This window comes from Nycticebus coucang, chromosome 3 (assembly GCF_027406575.1).
Source record: "Nycticebus coucang isolate mNycCou1 chromosome 3, mNycCou1.pri, whole genome shotgun sequence".
NCBI lineage: Eukaryota > Metazoa > Chordata > Mammalia > Primates > Lorisidae > Nycticebus > Nycticebus coucang.
This window is the reverse complement of record NC_069782.1, coordinates 60,906,659-60,928,483: the sequence shown is the minus strand read 5'-3', so window position 1 is coordinate 60,928,483 and position 21,825 is coordinate 60,906,659. Positions and strand designations below refer to the sequence as shown.

At 39.2% G+C, this 21,825-nt stretch overlaps 1 protein-coding gene across 2 annotated transcripts in view; it reads left to right on the top strand.

Moving 5' to 3' along the window:
* The window catches only part of ADGRE1 (adhesion G protein-coupled receptor E1), a 69,297-nt gene that overhangs the window by 4,468 nt on the left and 43,004 nt on the right, over positions 1–21,825 (top strand). For both annotated transcript variants that reach the window (XM_053586174.1, XM_053586173.1), the window contains exons 3-5: positions 13,140–13,286; positions 13,963–14,118; positions 14,262–14,381. In XM_053586174.1, coding sequence (XP_053442149.1) covers positions 13,140–13,286; positions 13,963–14,118; positions 14,262–14,381 — 423 coding nt within the window. The remainder of the gene's footprint in view (positions 1–13,139; positions 13,287–13,962; positions 14,119–14,261; positions 14,382–21,825) is intronic.

Genomic DNA, 21,825 nt, shown 5'->3' with positions numbered 1-21,825 from the left:
CTTCAGAATATTACAGGGGTTACATAATTTGATTTTGTACACTTTAAGTCAAGGTTATAAGTGTGCCCTCACTCAGAATATGTGCATTGCACTGATTAGATGTGAATTTACTCTACCTGTCTTCTTTCCTCCCTTAAGTTAGCTTTTTTTTTTTTTTTTTTTTTTGTAGAGACAGAGTCTCACTGTACTGCCCTCGGGTAGAGTGCCGTGGCGTCACACGGCTCACAGCAACCTCTAACTCTTGGGCTTACGTGATTCTCTTGCCTCAGCCTCCCCAGTAGCTGGGACTACAGGCGCGCGCCACAATGCCCGGCTATTTTTCTGTTGCAGTTTGGCCGGGACTGGGTCCGAACCCGCCACTCTTGGCATATGGGGCCGGTGCCCTACTCACTGAGCCACAGGCACCGCCCAGCTTTTTTTGTTTTTAATTCTTTAATTATTTTTAAATTAAAATTCTAACTGTATACTTTTATGGGGTACAATGTGATGATTTGATATACTGTGTGGAATGCTTAAATCAAACTGATTAACATAGCCATCACCACACTTACTTGACATTTAAAATTTTGAAATATACCCTTGCATTGTGCACATTAGGTGAGATCCCACCAAATGCCCTCCCCCCTTCCACCAATAATCCTCCCTTTTCCTCTTCTTTCTGGCCCTTTCCCTCTGCTAGACTGTATTTGTGTTTTATCATTCACATGAGTGTGTAAGTGTTTATATATTGGTTTCCTAATAGTATTGAGTACATTGGATAATTTTTCCCCATTTTTAAGATGCTTTACTAAGAAGAATGTGTTCTAGCTCCATTTAGGTAAACATAAAAGATGTAAAGTTTCCCTCTTTTTATGACTGAATAGTACCCCATGGTGTATATATACCAGAATTTGTTAATCCATTCATGAATTGATGGGCATTTGGGTTGTTTTCATGACTTGGCAATTATGAATTGGGCTGCAATAAACATTCTGGTGCAAATGTCTTTGTGGTAAAATGATTTTTGTTGATCTGGGTAGATACCTAGTAATGGAATTGCAGGATCAAATGGTAGGTCAACTTTAGTTCCTTGAGAATTCTCCATACCTCTTTCCAGAAATGTTGTATTAGTTTACAATCCCACCAGCAGATAGTGGCAGAAGAGGCAAGAGACAAGGGATAAGATGCATGTATTTTATAAAAACTCATATCTGGTACCAACATCTGTCACCTCCACTCATGCTAGATGCAATGATTCCTGGGAAATGTAGTCCATGAGTGGGTGGCTTCCTCCTAGAGGCAGATCCAACCATGGAGAAGGAGTATAGATTAGTGTTTTGGTTTGGTATTTGGCTGGCTAGGTATCTTTGGCACAAATCTAGTCCCTGGATGGATACAATGGAATATTATGCAGCTGTAGAAAAGCATGAGGTAGGTTTACATAAATGGACTTGGAAAGATGTCTCCAAACATTTTATTTTTATTATAGAACTATTTAAATATCCAAAGGCAGAGAAAATACTACAATTACCCCCCCCCCCCAGTTTATTCCTGAACCAGTTAAAAAACTTGACACTTTTGCTGTCTTGATTCTGAAAGACCTGCTATGAGTCAACAAGCAAGTATCAGAGAACACCTTGCTCAACAGGACTGGCTGTGAGGTGGGAACTTTCTAGATAGACACTGACCAATGCAGTAGCTATCTTTGCTTTGTTTTGTTTTGTTTTTTAATGTGACATTGTAACAGAATACCTAAAACAGGGTAATTTATGAAGACATTTATTTGCTCATAGTTCTGGAGTTTGGGAAGCCCAAGAGCATGGTGCTGGCATCTGGCAAGGGTTTTCTTGTCAGATGTGTCATTCCCATGGCAGAAGGTGAAAGGAGGAAAGGCAGGGGAGGGTACGTGAGAAAGCGATAAACAGAGGGCCAGACTCCCTGATATAATAGACACACTGCCACGATGATGACCTTAATCCATTCATGAGGGCTCTTACCTTTTTTTTTTTTATTAAATCATAGCTGTGTACATCAATATGATCATGGCTCTTGCCTTTTGATCTAATCATATTTTAAAGGTCTCATCCCTCAACACTACTGTATTAGGGATTAAGTTTCCAACACATGAACTTGGGGAATATAATCGAACCATAATGTTTTGTTCCTGGCTCCCCTAAATCCTATGTATCTAACATACAAAATACACTCATTTCATCAAAATACATTAATTTCATTCCAACAACCCTAAAAATTTTTTTTTATAGACATGGTTTTGCCTCTTCTAGGCTAGAGTGCTCTGGAACCATCATATAGGTCAAAAAATTAAGTTTACAAACTCAGCCTAGAAAAGGTGCTATATACCTCATTGGTGAGCATCACTGCAGTTGCCTTTGAGGTACTCCTGTTGGGAAGCAATGCTCTGAAATCAATGCCTATTCCACTTTTCAGAGAACTTTTTCTAGGATGAATTTGTGAACTTAATTGTCATGACTCATACCTCACTGCAGCCTCCAAGGGATCCTCTTGCCTAAGCCTCACAAGTAGCTGGGAGTAGTGGTATCATCCCTGACTAATGATTTTATTTTTTTGTGGAGATGATTACATGCTTGTAATCCCAACAGTTGGGTCTCACTCTCACTTAGGTTGATCTTGAATTACTATCCTCAAGTGATCCTCCTGCCTCAGCCTCCCAGGGTATTAGGATTACAGGCATGAGCCATGCCACCTGGCCTCAAAGCATTAGCTCATTCCAGCATCATCTCAAAAGACCAAAGTCTAGAGGAGTGTACAAATCAGGTATGGCTGAGACTCAAGGCATAATTCATTCTGAGGCAAACCCCTCTCCAGCTGTGAGCCTATGATATTAACAAGTTATGTGCTTCCAAACAATGTTGGGATAGGATAGACATTTCCATGTGAAAAGGGTTAGTTCTTTTTTAGAAGCGGAGCCTGACATGAGGATATTTTTGCTTTTTCATGAAATAATTTGTACTTTATTCTTTCTAAAAAATCTTATTTTAATTGACAAACCACACACAAAAATGATATGGATGTGTGGTGATGGTTATGTTCATTAGCTTGATTTAATCACACATTGTATACATATATCAAAACATTCCATTATACCTCTTAGACATATACAATTCATATTTGAGATGAGGATTTTTGAGTGAGTCAAGGGCCCTGCAGGCAGCGCCTATGGCTCAGTGGGTAGGGCACTGGCCCCATATACTGAAAGTGGTGGATTCAAGCCTGGCCTCAGCCAAACTGCAACAACAACAACAACAACAAAATAGCCAGGCATTGTGGTGGGTGCCTGTAGTCCCAGATATTTGGGAGGCTGAGGCAAGAGAATTGCCTAAGCCCAGGACTTGGAGGTTGCTTAAGGGTGATAAAGTGAGACTCTGTCTATAAAAAAAAAAAAAAGAAAGAAAGAAAAAGAAAGGGCCCTGCAGAGACACCTGCAGTGTGTCTAGCCAGTGGGGCTTACCGAGTGAGGAAATGGCTTGTGACTACATTTCCAGGAGATCTAACAACTTCTGTTTCCTCTGCTTGCTGATTTAAATCTGCAGTTGAGGTGGTAGAGCATTTCTGGCAAGAGGATTCCTTGAACATGAGGGAATTAGACCTTGTGTGCATGCCTGCATGCCTCAGCTTGCCATCTGACTCATAGGCCTTGCAGTGGTGTACTTATGAGAATTTGACTCCACAGTGGTGCTGTTGAAGCTCGTGTTTCCTTCCTGGGCTCTTGGGACTTTTGGTACCAGTATTTGCCATGATGATGTTAGGTCTTTTCAGTTAATTGCATAGGACTTCAGTTTCCATGAAAATGGCAAGAGAACTAAGGATTTAGTGAGATAAAACACAGGTTTTTTTTTTTTTTTTCCTGGACTGGTCCTTGTAGTAGTAGTAGTAAGTGCTTGCTAATGTTAACATCGTCCTGCCCCCCTCTTCTCCTCCTCCTCCCCTTTCTTCACTCCATCCTCCTCCTCCTTTGCCTTTAGGATCTTGAAAAAAAAAACTATGGTATCTTGCCAGGCACCATGGCTCATGCCTGTAATCCCAACAGTTTGGAGTCTGAGGTGGGAGGATCTCTGGAGCCCAGGAATTCATGACAAGTCTGGGCAATATAGCGAGCCTCCATCTCTCCAAAAAACAAACACACACACAAACAAAAACAATAAGAATAATTAGCTAGGCTGGTGGTATGTGGCTGTAGTCCCAGCTACTTGGGAGGCTGAGGTAGAAGGATTATTTGACCCCAGGAGTTGGAGGTTTCAGTGAGCTGTGATGACGCCATTGCACTCCAGCCTGGGCAACACAGGCACCGATGGGTACAAGAAGACTGAGTCTATAAAGGCGGAGGGATTTGAAAAACTTAACTGTTTTTGACCAACTCTCCCAATGCTTTATTTACTCTGTATTATAACAGAGCACACCTATAAACTATGGTGAACAAAGGTGTAGAAAAAAAGTGGGATAATTTTAAATGTTTCTTCACCCCAAATGTGTATGTTTGTTGCTTTTTTCCTACCAGAATTGGATTTGATAACATAGCTATTGTTTATGTAAACTTTAGACTTACCCCAACTTATTTTTCTTCTTAAAATTGTTTAGGTTCTATTATTATTATTGTATTTTTTTAGATGTGAGTTGTCATTTGTGGGTTTTTTTTTTTTTTTTTTTGTAGAGACAGAGTCTCACTCTATGGCCCTTGGTAGAGTGCCATGGCCCCACACAGCTCACAGCAACCTCCAACTCCTGGGCTTAAGCCATTCTCTTACCTCAGCCTCCCGAGTAGCTGGGACCACAGGCGCCCGCCACAACGCCCGGCTATTTTTTGGTTGCAGTTTGGCCGGGGCCTGTGCCCTACCGACTGAGCCACAGGCGCCGCCCGAGTGGGGGGATTTTTTTTAAAAGACAAATTTTATTGAGATGGTTTGGAAAAATTCCTTGAGGAAGTGGTTCAGTGGACACACAAGGATGGATGGATTGATGTTATCCAGCAAAGGGAGCATGGTGGGAGAGGGTGTGTTTGCTTAACTGAAGCCAAGGTTGCTGAGGTTGAAGAGAGTTTGGAGAACTGAGTGAAGGTGAGCATGGACAGGGCAGGGAATGAGTGGGGCAGGTAGGCAGATGACTGTCATGCAGGGCGGGGCTGTTGATCTGGTTTTGGGTGATTTTTGAGTCTCGAGGAATTGGGCTGGAGGAAGAGGGTATTGGGAAGTTCATAGCATCAAGAGACCACACTAGTAAATTACAGGAAATCTGTAAAGAGAAAGGTTGCCTCTGCAGAGGAAAGAGGAAGCTGGCAGTGAGGAGAGAGATACCATCTGAGGCCTCATGCAGGGAAGGGAAATAAACAAGGCACATCAGAGGAGAGAGCAGCCTGGATCTCAAAACTAGCGTGACAATAACCAGAGTGGAAAACATCATGAAGACAATGATGATGATGATGATTAATAATAATAATGATGATGATCCATCCTTTCTATTTTCTTTTATTTTTTATTTTTTATTAAATCATAGCTGTGTACATCAATATGATCATCATCCTTTCTATTTTTTATCTGGTACTTTATGAGGAGTTTCCCCACCCCACCAGTTAACACTGGGCATTATCATTGGTTCCTTTCCTTTCAGACCTCACATCCAATCCTGAGTACCTGGGACTATAGGTGTGCATCACTATGCCCAGCTAATTTTTAAACTATTTGTAGAGATGGGGTCTCTCTCAGTTGCCCAGGCTGGTCTCAAATTCCTGGCCTCAGGTAATCCTCCCACCTTAGCCTCCCAAAGTGCTGGGATGACGGGTGTGAACCATTGTGTTAAGCCCAGAGTTCAGTTTGTTTTCCTCCCACACATGAATAAGAATGTGTGCTATTTGTGTTTCTGTGCCTGGCTTGTTTTGCTTAATATAATGTACTCCAGTTGCAAATGACAGAATCTCGTTCTTTCCAATGGCCAACTGATACTCCACTGTGTATATGTACATTTATTTTTATTGTTGGGTATTCATTGAGAGTACAAGAAACCAGGTTACACTGATTGCATTTGTTAGGGAAAGTCCCTCTTACAATTGTGTCTTGCCTCCAAAAGCTGTGGTACACACCAAGGCCCCACCCACTCCTTCCCCCTCTCTGCTCTTCCTTTCCCCCACCCCTCCTTCTTTCTCTCTCTGCTCTCCCATTTCCCCACCCCCACTGTGTCCTTAATTGTCATAAATTGTCCTCATATCAAAATTGAGTACATAGGATTCATGCTTCTCCATTCTTGTGATACTTTACTAAGAATAAGGTCTTCCACTTCCATCCAGGAAGGATGTAAAGTCTCCATTTTTTAAAATGGCTGAATAGTATTCCATGGTGTACAAATAACACAGCTTGTTAATCCATTCCTGGGTTGGTGGGCATTTAGGCTGTTTCCACATTTTGGCGATTGTAAATTGAGCTGCAATAAACAGTCTAGTGCAAGTGTCCTTATGATAAAAGGATTTTTTTCCTTCTGGGTAGATGCCCAGTAATGGCATTGCAGGATCAAATGGGAGGTCTAGCTTGAGTGCTTTGAGGGTTCTCCATACTTCCTTCCAAAAAGGTTGTGTTAGTTTGCAGTCCCACCAGCAGTGTAAAAGTGTTCCGTTCTCTCCACATCCAAGCCAGCATCTGCAGTTTTGAGAGTTTGTGATGTGGGCCATTCTCACCGGGGTTAGATGGTATCTCAGGGTGGTTTTGATTTGCATTTCTCTAATAAATGGGGATAATGAATATTTTTTCATATGTTTGTTAGCCATTCATCTGTCCTCTTTGGAGAAGGTTCTATTCATGTCTCTTGCCCATTGATAAATGGGATTGTTGGCTTTTTTCATGTGGATTAATTTGAGTTCTCTATAGATCCTAGTTATCAAACTTGTCTGATTCAAAATATGCAAATATCCTTTCCCATTGTGTAGGTTGTCTGTTTGCTTTGGTTGTTGTCTGCTTAGCTGTACAGAAGCTTTTCAGTTTAATTAAGTCCCATTTTTTTATTTTTGTTGCAATTGCCATGGCAGTCCTCTTCATGAGTCTTTCCCCAGGCCCATATCTTCCAGTGCTTTTTTCTATGTTTTCTTTGAGGACTTTTATTGTTTCATGCCTTAAATTTAAGTCCTTTATCCATCTTGAATCAATTTTTGTGAGTGGAGAAAGGTGGGGGTCCAGTTTCAGTCTTTTATATGTAGATATCCAGTTCTCCCAGCACTATTTATTGAATAGGGAGTCTTTCCCCAAAGGTATGTTCTTGTTTGTTTTATCAAAGATTAGTTGGTTGTAAGATGTTAGTTTCATCTCCTGGTTTTCTATTCAATTCCAAATGTCTATTTTTGTGCCAGTACCATGCTGTCTTGACCACTATGGCTTTGTAGTACAGCCTAAAATCTGTATGCTGATGCCCCTAGCTTTGTTTTTATTACTAAGACTTGCTTTAGCTATACAGGGTTTTTTTCTGGTTCTATACAAAATACAGAATCATTTTTTCCCAAATATTGAAAGTATGATGTTGGTATCTTAATAGGATGGCATTGAATAGGTACATTGCTTTGCGAAGTTTAGACATTTTAACGATGTTGATTCTTCCCAGCCATGGGCATGGTGTGTTCTTCCATTTGTTAATATCCTCTGCTATTTCCTTTCTTAGGATTTCATAATTTTCTCTATAGAGATCCTTCACCTCTTTTATTAGGTATATTCCTAGATATTTCATTTATTTTGAAGCTATGGTGAAGGGAGTTGTGTCCTTAATTAACCTCTCATCTTGGCTGTTATTGGCATATACAAAGGCTACTGACTTGTGGACATAGATTTTATATTCTGAAACATTATTTTTTTATGACTTCCAGGAGTCTTGTGGTTAAGCCTTTGGGGTTCTCTAAAGATAAGATCATATCATCAACAAAGAGGGAGAGTTTGACCTCCTCTGCTCCCATTTGGATATCCTTCATTTTCTTGTCTTGCCTAATTGTATTGGCTAGAACTTCCAGAACTATGCTGAATAGTAATGAAGACAGAGGAAAACCTTGTCTTGTTTCAGGTCTAAGAGGAAAAGCTTTCATTTTTTTCTCCATTCAGTAAAATATTAGCTGTGGTTTATCATAGATAGCTTCAATCAGTTTTAGAAATGTGCCACATATGCCTATGCTCTTCAGTGTTCTCATTAGAAAAGGATGCTGGATTTTATCAAATGCTTTTTCTGCATCTATTGAGAGGATCATATGGTCTTTGTTTTTGCTTCTGTTGATATGGTGAAAAATGTTTATGGATTTGTGTATGTTAAACCAGCCTTGCATCCCTGGGATGAAACCTACTTGATTGTGGCGTATGACTTTTTGGATGATAAGCTGTAATCTGTTGGCTAGAATTTTGTTGAGAATTTTTGCTTCTATATTCATTAGTAAAATTGGTCTGAAATTCTTCTTTTTAATTGGGTCTTTTCCTGGTTTTGGTATCAGGGTGATGTTTGCTTCATAGAAAGTGTTGGGGAAGATTCCTTCCTCTTCAATTTTTTGGAATAATTTCTGTAGTACAGGAATAAGCTCTTCCTTGAAGGTTTGATGGAATTCTGGTGTAAAGCCATCTGGATCTGGGCATTTCTTTTTGTTGGAAGCTTTTTTTATTGTTTCTTTGATCTCAGTGCTTGAAATTGGTTTGTTCAGGAGCTCTATTTCTTCCTGGCTAAGTCTAGGGAGAGGGTGTGATTCCAAATATTGATCTATTTCCTTCACATTGTCAAATTTCTAGGCATAGAGTTTCTGGTAGTATTCAGAGATGATCTTTTGCATCTCTGTGGGATCAGTTGTTATTTCCCCTTTATCATTTCTGATTGAGGTTACTAGAGATTTTACTTTTCTATTTCTAGTTAGTCTGACCAAAGGTTCATCTATTACATTTATTCTTTCAAAAAGCCAACTCCTTGTTTCATTAATTTTCTGAATGATTCTTTTGTTTTCAATTTCATTGATCTCTGATTTAATATTGCATGTTTCTTTTCTTGTACTGTGTTTAGGCTTATATTGTTCTTCTTTTTCTAATTCCATCAGATGGCTTGTGAGTTTGTTGATACTGTCTCTTTCTTTTTTTCCAATGTAGACATCTAAAGCAATAAATTTTCCTCTCAAAACTGCTTTTGCAGTATCCCACATGTTTTGGTAGCTTGTGTCTTCATTGTTGTTATACTCAAGGATTTCCTCTTTTATTTCTTCCTGCACCCAACTATCATTCAACAGAAGGTTGTTTAGTTTCCATGCTTTTGTGTGGGGTTGAACGTTTTTGTTGGAGTTGAGTTCCACCTTTAGCGCCTTGTGTTCTGAGAAGATACAAGGTAAAATTTTAATTCTTTTGATTCTGTTGAGGTTTGTTTTGTGTCCTAGGATATGATCAATTTTGGAGAATGTTCCCTGGGGCGATGAGAAGAATGTATATTCTTTATCTTTGGTATGGAGTGTTCTATATACGTCTATCAAGCACAGTTGTTCTAAGGTCTCATTTAAATCTCTAATATCTTTGTTTAATTTCTGTTTAGAGGATCTGTCTAGCTCTGAGAGAGGGGTGGTAAAGTCCCCTGTTATCATGATGTTATAGGATATCATATTGCTCAGACTAAGCAAGGTCTGTTTCAAAAATCTGGGAGTATTTAATTGGGTGCATAAATATTTAGAATTGAAACATCTTCTTGTTGTATTTTTCTCTTGACCAATATAAAGTGACTATCTTCATCTTTTTTGAATTCAGTTGCTTTAAATCCACATGTATCTGAAAATAAGCTTGTAACCCTTCTTTTCTTCTGAATTCCGTTTGCCTGAAAAATTGTCTTCCAACCCTTAACTCAGAGTTTTAATTTGGCTTTTGAAGCTAGGTGTGTTTCCTGCAGAAAGCAATTGGATGGCTTGAGTTTCTTAATCCAGTCAGCCAATCTATGCCTCTTCAGTGGAGAATTCAAGCCATTAACATTTATTGAGATAATTGATAAGTGTGGTAGTGTTCTATTTATCTTATTTTGTGAGAGTCCGTTGCTTAGTTTTATCTTTTGCATCAGTGTGGAAGTTAGGTTGTGTCCTTTAATTTCTGAGTTCTTACTTTTATGCTGATCCATTGTGATGGTCAGTGTGTAAAACAGGTTGAAGTAGTTCCTGCAGAGCTGGTCTTATTGTGGCAAATTTCCTCAATGTTTGTATATCAGTAAATGATTTGATTTCTCCATCAATTTTAAAACCTAGGTTATAGAATTCTTGGCTGGAAATTGTTCTGTTTAAGTAGATTAAAGGTAGATGACCATTGTCTTTTTGTTTAGAAAGTTTCATTAGAGAAGTTTGCAGTTACCCTGATGGATTTGCTCCTGTAGATCAACTGGCGCTTACTCCTGGCAACTTGCAGAATCTTTTCTTTTGTCTTGACTTTGGACAGGTTGATCACAATGTGTCTTGGAGAAACTCAGTTAGAGTTGAGGTGACCTGGGGTCTGATATCCCTGTGAAAGCAGTGTGTCAGAATCTTTGGTGATATTTGGGAAATTTTCATTTATAATATTTTTCTAGTATGTCTTCTATTCTCCTGGGGCATTCTTCTTCTCCTTCTGGGATGCCTATAACTCGTATGTTTGAACACTTCATAAAGTCCCATAATTCTGTCAATGAACATTCTGCTTTCTCTCTTTTCTTTTCTGCCTCTTTAACTATCTGAGTTATCTCAAAATCTTTGTCCTCTAACTCCAAGAATTTTTCTCCTGCATGGTCTAATCTGTTGTTGATACTTTCTATTGTATCTTATGTTCCCTAATTGACTGCTTCAGTTCCTTCAGCTCTGCTATATCCTTCCTATATTCTTCATATCATTCATATCTTATTTGATTCTGTTTTTGGATTTCCTTTTGGTTATTTTCCACTTTATCAGCTGTTTTCTTCCATTGTTTTCATCATCTGAATTCTAAATTCCCTTTATGCCATTTCAAACATTTCTTTGTAAGTGGAATCCTCTGCAGTAGCTACCTCCTGGTCTCTTGGGGACGTTCTCCTGGCCAGTTTTTCATGTTGACAGGATTTTTCTGCTGATTCTTCCTCAGGAGTGATTTCTTTTATCTGTTTAGTTTCCCTAATTTTCCTTTCACTTTCTCTCACTCTTTAAGTTGCTGTGCCTCTGGGCTAGGGTTTTGATGAGTTCTTTTGGAACACGACCAGAAGGATGAGAAGGTTGACGAGCAGGAAAGGAAAAAAGAAAAAAAAAAGAACAAAAGAAATAAAAGAAAAAATAGAAAGGAGAGGTGGTGGGTAGAAGAGAATATTGACAAAAAGAAGAGAGGCACAGAAAGAGGGAGACAGAACAATATACGTGTACAGTAGTGTAGTTTGACACAACCTTAAAAACCCCCAATCTCTGTGGGTACTGGGTTGGGGGATTCCCTTGAGGTCAGAAGCTCTTTGCTAGCCTTTTTGGACACAGTACCCCACCTCCACTAAGTAGAGAGAAAAGACAAAAATGCTATAAATCAAACCAAAACAAGCAAATGGAAAACCTTCCAGGATAAAATTGGGGGAAAAATCAAATAATAATTGTAGAAACACTAGCAGAAATGAAGTTCTAATTGTTGAAAGAGGCAACAATGGGAAATTATATTTAAAAACTAAGAAAGAAAAGAAAGAAAAAAAAGAAAAGAAAAATCTATAGGGAAAATGTTGAAATTAAAAAACAAAACAACAAAAAAAAAACCCCCCCAAACAAAACAAAAACAAAGCAGTGTATATATCTTGCTGAATGTTGCCTGGGCAACAGGTGATCTTCTGGATATTAGATGTTAAACACAATGCTGATACGTTTGTATGAGATGGAGACTGGAGGCCTCTGCTGATTTCACAAACCCCACAGGGTGGAGAGCCTAAATTGCTCCTCAGCCCTCTTAAAAGTCACTTTAAACTGCTAAACTTGGCTAAGCAGAAGCTTTCCCAGGAAAGCGCTTGTCCCTGAGATCACTCCTGAAGTAGCTATCCACTTACCCAGTGTGCCAAAACTGGTCTCACTCTATGCGCCTGAGGGCTAAGGCTGCAAGGCATCTCAGTCCCTGCCTTTAGGCTGCTCAGTCACTAGATTACTAGCTCTCAGCCCATCCTTGCTCTGTGACCCTGAGGGCAGAGCTTGCTGGGGCAGTTCTCCCACAATGGATCCGTGTGGCCCACAGCCAAACACTATTAGCTCTGTCTGGCTCAGCGGCTCAGTCTGTGGCCCTAGACAATGCTTAAAGTCCTCCACACTCTTGCCCAAGTTCTCCCAATGTAGTTAAACTGAGTGCCAAGTCGAAAAAATCCAAAACAGCTCACAGGTAAGGCCTTGCAGTTTGCTATCTCATTGCTGCTGTATTTACAGCTGCCGGCGAGATTAGACCAAACAAACACATGCAAACACTTGCCAGTTCTCCACTGCTTTTATCTTCCTCATGGGATTCAGAAGTTTCTCGCTGACTGCCTGTGTCCTCAAAGGGATGTTTCTGTGCAGATCCCACCAGCCAGAAAGGCCTGGAGTCTTGTCTCCCCAGACTCACTGTGCCCAGTTGCAAGGAAGCTGTTACTCAGCCGCCATCTTGGATAATCTCTATATCTCTACTTTTTCTTTATTCGCTCCTCCATGGATGAGCACTCAGGTTGATTCCATATCTTGCATGACAATTTGGATTTTGAAAGGCCAGCTATGTGTCATTGGTCAACTCACTTAACCTCTTTGAGCCTCAGCTCTTCACATCTGGATCTCTTCGCCTGAGATCCAGAGGGGCCAGACATCCAAACTGCATCACTTAGCTTCTTGGCATTGTGGAAATCCTTGGTGTCCCTTCACTTGTGGGCACAGTACCCCAAATCTGCCTCTGTCACCACCTGGTGCTCCCCTGGTGGCTGTCTCCTTGTGTCTTCTTTTCATTGAAGGACACCAGTTGTACTGGATGTATCACTTCATCTTAACTTACATCTCAATTACATCTAAAAGACCCTACTTGAAAATAAGATTCCATTCACAGGTACCAGGTCTAGGACTTTAACATATCTTTTGGTGGGGAAATAATTCAACCCATAGTCATTTTTAGGCTGGGTTCTATTGCAGCCTCACTCTGATGTTCTACTCTTGTCCCATTTCTCCCTTCTATGCTGCTTAGATGTGAATGAGTGTGCTGACACCACTGCATGCCCAGCTTATGCCACTTGCACCAACACCATGGAGAGTTACTATTGCAGTTGCAAAAATGGCTTCCTGTCCAGTAATGGACAGAGTCACTTCAAAGGTCCAGGAGTAAAATGCACAGGTGAGTTCACAGCCCCCTCAAAACTCTGCAGTGTTTGATAGGAAAATCAGGTGGAAGCTGAAGATGTAGGTTCTTCCTCCTGCCCCAAACATGATTCCTTCCCCCTTCCCTTCCCTGCCTTCCCTCCCTTATTCCTTTTTAAATTCTTTCCCTCCCCTTTTCTCTCCCTTCCACTCTCCCTCTTTCCCCCTTTCTATTTATTTTTCTGATTATGAAAATATAAAAGTTTACTGTAAAAGTTCATGGATGGTTGGAATTCCTCACAATGTGGCAGCTGGATTCTAAGGACGAGTATCTCAAGAGACATGGTGGAAGCACACAATTTTTAAATGATCTAGCATACAGGGCGGCGCCGGTGGCTCAAGGAGTAGGGCGCTGGTCCCATATGCCAGAGGTGGCAGGTTCGAACCTAGCCCCGGCCAAAAACCAAAATAAATAAATAAATAAATGACCTAGCATAGTGTTTTTCTGGTCGAGTGTCACTTCCATCATAGTCACAGGCATGCTCAGATTCAAGAGCAGAGGGGACAAACACCCCATCACTTGATGAAAGGAGCACCAAAGTCAGTGGAATGGAGAGCATGTGGGGAAGATATTGTTTCAGCTCTTTTGGGAAAACAGCAGCCTGCTACACAGGATGAGGTCACTTTGTAATTTCAACTCTTTCTTTGTCCAGATATTGATGAGTGTTCTCAAAGTTCCCCCAAATGTGGTCCTAACTCAGTCTGCAGAAACATGCTGGGGAGGTACAAATGTAGCTGTTTTCTTGGTTTCTATTCTCCCACTGGAAATGACTGGACCCCAGAAAAGCCAGGCAGTTTTGCCTGCACAGGTAATGCTCTTGGGCTCTGCAACAGGGGCCTTGGTGGACATCTACCCCTGGGTTGAGTTCATGTGTTTCTGGACTGAGACACTGATCTTTTGTCTACCTGCATCTCAGATATTGATGAGTGTCTTGTCTCCCCTGCATCTCAGACATTGATGAGTGTCTCTCCAGCGGGGTCTGCCCTGAGCATTCTGACTGTGTCAACTCCATGGGAAGCTACAGTTGCAGCTGCCAAGTTGGATTCATCTCTAGCAATTCTATCTGTGAAGGTATAAAGGACCAACTTTTTATTATTTACCTGCCTAATTAATTATGGATCACATCATTAGAAGACCATATGAAGAAAGTATTTTCTCATTTTATTTTACTATTTCTTGAAGCAGGATCTCACTCTATTGCCTCAGGTAGAGTGCTGTAGTATTATCATAGCTTACAGCAACCTTAAATGCCTGGGTTAAGTGATACATCAGCCTCAGCATCCCAAGTAGCTGGGACTACAGGTGCCCCACCATACCCAGCAAGTTTAAATTTTTTTTGTTTTGAGATGGGATATTGCTATGTTGCCCAGGCCTGTCTCAAAGACTTTAGCCTCAAATAATCCTCTTACCATGGCCTCTAAAATTAAAAAAGCTTCTGCACAGCCAAGAACACAGTAAGTAAAGCAAGCAAACAGCCTTCAGAATGGGAGAAGATATTTGCAGGTTATGTCTCCGACAAAGGTTTAATAACCAGAATCCACAGAGAACTCAAACGCATTAGCAAGAAAAGAACAAGGGATCCCATTGCAGGCTGGGCAAGGGACTTGAAGAGAAACTACTCTGAAGAAGACAGGCACATGGCCTTCAGACATATGAGAAAATGCTCATCATCTTTAATCATCAGAGAAATGCAAATCAAAACTACTTTGAGATATCATCTAACTCTAGTGAGACTAGCCTATATCACAAAATCCCAAGACCAGAGATGTTGGCGCGGATGTGGAGAAATGGGAACACTTTTGCGCTGCTGGTGGGAATGCAAATTAATACATTCCTTTTGGAAAGAGATATGGAGAACACTTAAAGATCTAAAAATAGATCTGCCATTCAATCCTGTAATCCCCCTACTGGGCATATACCCAGAAGACCAAAAATCACACCATAACAAAGATATTTGTATCAGAATATTTATTGCAGCCCTATTCATAATTGCTAAGTCATGGAAAAAGCCCAAGTGCCCATCGATCCACGAATGGATCAATAAATTGTGGTATATGTACACCATGGAATATTATGCAGCCTTAAAGAAAGATGGAGACTTTATCTCTTTCATGTTGACATGGATGGAGCTGGAACGTATTCTTAGCAAAGTACCTCAGAAATGTAAGAAAAAGTATCCAATGTACTCACCCTTATTATGAAACTAATGTAGGACCTTCACATGAAAGCTATATCCCAGTTATAACCTAAGAATAGGGAGAAAGGGGAAAGGGAGGGGAGGGAGCGGGAGGGAGGGAGAACAAGGGGGACTAATGGGATTACACCTGCGGTGCATCTTACAAGGGTATATGTGAATCCTAGTAAATGTGGAATGTAAAGGTCTTAGCAAAATAACTAAGAAAATGCTACAAAAGCTATGTTAACTAATGTGATGAAAATGTGTCAAACGATAAATGAACCAAGTGTATGGTGCCCCATGATCATACTAATGTACACAGCTATGGTTTAATAAAAAATAAAATAAAATAAAATAATAAAAAAAAAGAATTACAAGCATGAGCCACTATGTATAGCTTGAATTTTCTTGGTCTAGGGATGAGAAAATTTGGCCTCAAAGAGGTGAAGTGATTTTCTCAAGGTTATGCGACTACTAAGTGTAAGAGCTTGGGTTTGAATTCCTGGGAAGACAGGCTGTATTTGAGCATAATAGGGAGCTCTATCACTGAGCAAATCAATGGGCTTACTGTGTGGTGTGCATAGAAGCCAATACCATGTCACCAGAGTTAAAGAAAATGAAGAAAAGCTTTATTGCAAGTTGACTGGTGACTGGAAATGAGAGAGGGGTAATGCTCAAATCTGTTTCCTGGAGCAGGGGTGGGTCAGGCTTTAGAAGCAGAAAGTAACAATCTTTTTTTTTTTTTGACTCTTTTTTTTTTTAAATCAAATCATAGCTGTGTACAATAATGCAATCATGATGTACAATGTGCTGGTTCCATATACAGTCTGAAATATTTTCACTGAACTGTTTAACCTAGCCTTCATGGCATTTTATTAATTTTTGTGTTCAAACCCTTATACTCTACACTTAGTAAACTTCATCTGCACCCTTCCAAGATGCACTGTAGGTGCGGACACACCAATCACCATCCCTCTACCCTTTCTCCCCCTTCTTTCCCCTCCCTTGCCCCCTTTCCTACATTCTTGTTCTGAGATTGGGTTATAGCCTTCGTATGAAAGCTATAAATTAGTTTCATATTAGGGCTGAGTACATCGGGTACTTTTTCTTCCATTCTTTGGATACCAGGCTAAGAAGAATATTTTCCAGCTCCATCCATGTAAACATGAAAGAGGTAAAGTCTCCATTTTTCTTTAAGGCTGCATAATATTCTATGGTGTACATATACCACAATTTATTAATCCATTCATGAGTCGATGGGCACTTGGGTTTTTTCCATGACTTAGCAATTATGAATTGGTCTGCAATAAACATTGTGGTACAGATATCTTTGTTATAATGCGATTTTGGTCTTCTGGACATATACCTAGTAGAGGAATTAGATCTCTAAGTATTCTCCAAACATCTTTCAAAAGGACCGTATTAGTTTGCATTCCCACCAGCAGTGCAGAGTGTTCCCTTTTCTCCACATCCATGCCAACATCTCTGGCTTTGGGATTTTGTGATGTGGGCTAATCTTACTGGAGTTAGGTGATATCTCAAAGTAGTTTTGATTTGCATTTCTCTGATGGTTAAAGATGATGAGCATTTTTTCATGTGTCTGTAGGCCATGCACCTGTCTTCTTCAGAGAAGTTTCTCTTCAAGTCGCTGGCCTAGCCTGAAATGGGATCACTTGTTCTTTTCTTGCTAATATGCTTGAGTTCACTGTGGATTCTGGTTATTAAACCTTTGTCAGAGACATATTCTGCAAATATCTTCTCCCATTCTGAGGGCTGTCTGCTTGCTCTACTTACTATGTTCTTAGCTGAGCAGAAACTTTTTAGTTTCATCAGGTCCCAGTAGTGTATTTTTGATGCTGCTTCAATTGCCTGGGGGGTCTTCCTCAAAAAATATTCGCCCAGGCCAATTCCTTCAAGAGTTTTCCCTGCACTTTCTTCTAGCATTTTTATAGTTTCATGTCTTAAGTTTAAATCTTTAATCCAGTGAGAGTCTATCTTAGTTAAAGGTGAAAGGTGTGGGTCTAGTTTCAGTCTTCTATAGGTCGCCAGCCAGCTCACCCAGCACCATTTGTTAAATAGGGAATCTTTTCCCTATTGAATGTTTTTAATTGGCTTGTCAAATATCAAATAACGGTAAGTAGCTGGATTCGTTTCTTGATTCTCTATTCTGTTCCATATATCTACCTCTCTGTTTTTGTGCCAGTACCATGTTGTTTTGATCACTATTGATTTATAGTATAGTCTGAGGTCTGGTAGCATAATTCCTCCTGCTTTGTTTTTATTTCTGAGTAATGTCTTGGCTACTCAAGGTTTTTCTGACTCCATATAAAATGATGTATTATTTTTTTGAGATCTTTAAAGTATGACAATGGAGCATTAATAGGGATTGCATTAAAATTGTATATTGCTTTGGGTAGTACAGACATTTTGACAATGTTGATTTTTCCCAGCCATGAGCACAGTATGTTTTTCCATTTGTTAACATTTTCAGCTATTTATTTTCTTAGAGTTTCATAGTTCTCTTTATAAAGATCTTTCACACTCTTTTTCAGATAAACTCCCAAATATTTCATCTTCTTTGGCACTACTGTAAATGGAATAGAGTCCTCGATTGTTTTTTCAGCTTGGCTATTGTTGGTATATATAAAGGCTACAGATTTATGGGTGTTGATTTTGTATCCTGAGACATTACTGTATTCCTTGATCACTTCTAAGAGTTTTGTAGTAGAATACCTGATTTTTTCCAAATATACAATCATATCATCTGTGAAGAGTGAAAATTTGATTTCCTCTGACCCTGTATGGGTACCCTTGATCACCTTTTCTTCCCTAATTGTGTAGACTAAAACTTTCATTACAATGTTAAAGAGCAATGGGGACAATGAGCAACCTTGCTTGGTTCCTGATCTGAGTGGAAATGGTTTTGAATTAACTCCATTCAATACGATATTGGCTGTAGGTTTGTTTTATATGGTCTCTATGAGTTTAAGAAATGTCCCTTCTATACCCATATTCTTAAGTGTTCTAATCATGAAGGGATGCTGGATATTATCAAAAGCTGCATAAATTGAGAGAATTATATGGTCTTTGTTTTTTAATTTATTTATGTGCTGAATTATATTTATAGATTTACATATATTGAACCAGCCTTGAGACCCTGGGATAAAACCCAATTGGTCGTAGTGTATAATTTGTTTGATGTGTTGCTGGATTCTGTTTGCTAGGATCTTGTTGAATATTTTTGCATCAATATTCATTAGTGATATTGATCTATAATTTTCTTTTCTTGTTGACTCTTTTCCTGGTTTGGGGATCAAGGTGATGTTTGCTTCATAGAATGTGTTGGGTAGTATTTTTTATTTTTCTATATTTTGGAAAAGTATGAGTAATATAGGTAATATAGTTCTTCTTTAAAAGTTTGGTAGAATTCTGATGTGAAGCCATCTGGACCTGAGGTCTTCTTTTTTATGGAGATTTTATAGTTGATGCTATTTCAGAACTTGATATAGGCCAGTTCAACATTTCCACCTCATTCTGCCTAAGTCTTGGGAGGTGGCGTGCTTCCAAGTATTTGTCAATTTCCTTTAGGTTTTTGTATTTCTGAGAATAAAGCTTCTTGTAGTATTCATTAAGGATTTTTTGAATTTCTGAGGAGTCTGTTGTTATTTCATCTTTACCATTTCTGATTGATGAAATTAGAGATTTTACTCTTTTTTTCCTATTTAGGTTAGCTAAAGGTTTATTTATTTTATTGACCTTTTCAAAAAACCAACTTGTTGATATATTGATCTGTTGTATAATTCTTTTGTTTTCAATTTCATTTAATTCTGCTCTAATTTTGGTATTTCTTTTCTTCTGATGGGTTTGGTGTTGGAATGTTCTTCCTTTTCCAATCACTTGAGATGTCCCATTGTTGCATGACCAGAGACGCAAAAGAACAGCAGCTTTGCTGTGGGTATAAGATCGCTCCTGTAATTATTAAGAGTAAACAAGAAACAGACTACATCGCATGGGATGGCTTGTAGCAAAACATTTTTATTGTTGACCACCTTATATACACTGTTGGTCACGTACACACTTAATCTATTATCTCTAACTCTTTCTATCTAACTTTAACTTTTGAGGAGACATCAAGTCTACAAATCATCCAATTTCCTCTGCTTTCTCTTTCTTCTCAGACATATGTTAATTCTTGAGCAAGGTATCCAAATAAAAATCACAAAGAACTTCTGGGGAAGAAGGGGAAACAAAATACCTCAAGCACACACTTAATTTGCCTCATAATGGAGTAATGACTTTGTTCTTCCACAAGGTAGAGATCTTTAGGCTCCAAAGACAATGTGTTTTTAACATCTGTCAACCTCTGGCCTATATCTCCAGTGGAGAGATTGTAAGTCTCTGACCACGTGGGCTTAACGGAAGCATAACATTAGAGAAACTGTTCTGAAACAGGCTCTGAGTATGCCTCAGAGGGGAGTCCAGTTCCCTTTTTGCCTTTGTGTTAGCGAAAGCCATTTTTAACCCATTACAGACTTGCCTTCTGTGGCTTATGTGGGACAGTTTAACCCACACCCATTAAGTTGTTAACTTCCTCTCTTTCTGTTCTCTTGAGGAAGGCTTGCAGTGCTATACATTTTCCTCTTAGGACTGCCTTTGAGGTATCGCAGAGGTTCTGACAATTCATGTCTTCGTTGTTGTTTTGTTCCAAAAATTTGTTTATTTCCTTCTTAATCTCGTCTATGACCCAGCTATAGTTCAGCATGAAGTTATTCAGTTTCCATGTTTTTGTATGAGTACTCAGGTTCTTGTTGTTACTGAGTTCCACTTTTATTCAATGATGGTCTGAGAAGATGAAAGGAATAATTTCTATTCTTTTAAAATTGCTGAGGTTAGATTTGTGACTTAAGATGTGATTAATTTTGGAGTATGTTCCAAGAGCTGATGAGAAGAAGGTGTATTCAGTTTTGTTAGGATAAAATGTTCTATAAATGTCTGTTAAATCCAATTGTTGGATGGGTAAGTTTAAATCTAAAATTTCTTTGCTTAGCTTCTTTTTGGAGGATCTATCCAACACCACTAAAAGGGTTTTAAAATCTCCAACTACTATGGACCTGGAGGAAATCAAGTTGCTCATGTCTGTTAGAGTTTCTCTTATAAATTGAGGTGCATTTTGCTTGGGTGCTAAATATCAATAATTGAAATCTCATCAATTGAGTCTTGCCCTTAACAAATATGTAGTGACCCTCCTTATCTTTCCTTACTTTTTTTTGGTTTAAAGCCTAATGTATCTGCAAATAAAATTGCAACTCTTGCTTTTTTCTGTTTTCCATTTGCCTGGAATATAGATGACCACTCCATCACTTGGAGTCTATATGTATCTTTTAAGGTAAGATGAGATTCTTGTATGCAGCAGATATCTGGTCTGAGTTTTTGTATCCCGTCAGCCAGCCTGTGCCTCTTTAGAGGACAATATAATGCTTTCACATTAATGGAGAACATTGATAGGCCTGGTATAATTTTGGGTATCGAGTTTTTCAAAAGACCAGTGCACTTTATAAAACCTTTCACCACTGTGGAATTTGGAATTTGATCAAAAGTTTCAGAGTGAGTTTACTTTTGTGGTGGGGAGTTGTGCTGGCCATTGTGAAGAATAAATCTGAGGATATCCTGGAGAGCTGGTTTAGTTATGGCAAATTTCTTCAACATATGAATGTCATTAAAGTATTTAATTTCTCTGTCATAAATGAAACTCAGTTTAGCTGAGTTTAGGATCCTTGGTTGAAAGTTATTTTTTTTTTAGGACATTAAAAGTCGATGATCACTCTCTTCTGGCTTGAATGGTTTCAGCAGAGAGATCAGCAGTCATTCTAATATTCTTCCCCTTGTACGTTATGGTTTTTTTATGTCTGACTGCTTTTAGTATTTTCTCCTTCATATTAACTTTAGTAAAGTTAATTATGATGTGCCTAGGGGATGTCTTGTTCAGGTTGAGTTGTGCTGGAGTTCTGAAACTGTCTGCTATCTGGATTTTAGATATCTCTTGGCATGTCTGGAAAGTTCTTTTTCATAATCTCATGAAGAAGGGCCTCTGTGCCTTGTGAAGCTACTTCATCACCTTAAGGAATCCCTATAAGGTGAATATTGATTTTCTTTGGGTTATCCCAGAGCTCTCTGAGAGAATCGTCTGTTTTTGTTGTTCATTTCTCTTCCTCTTTGAGCATTTGGGATTGTTCAAAAGCTTTGTCTTCCATGCCAGAAATCCTTTCTTCTGCCTGTTCCATTCTGTTACTGAGGGATTCTACTGTATTTCTCACATCATGTAAGGCTGCAACTTCTTTT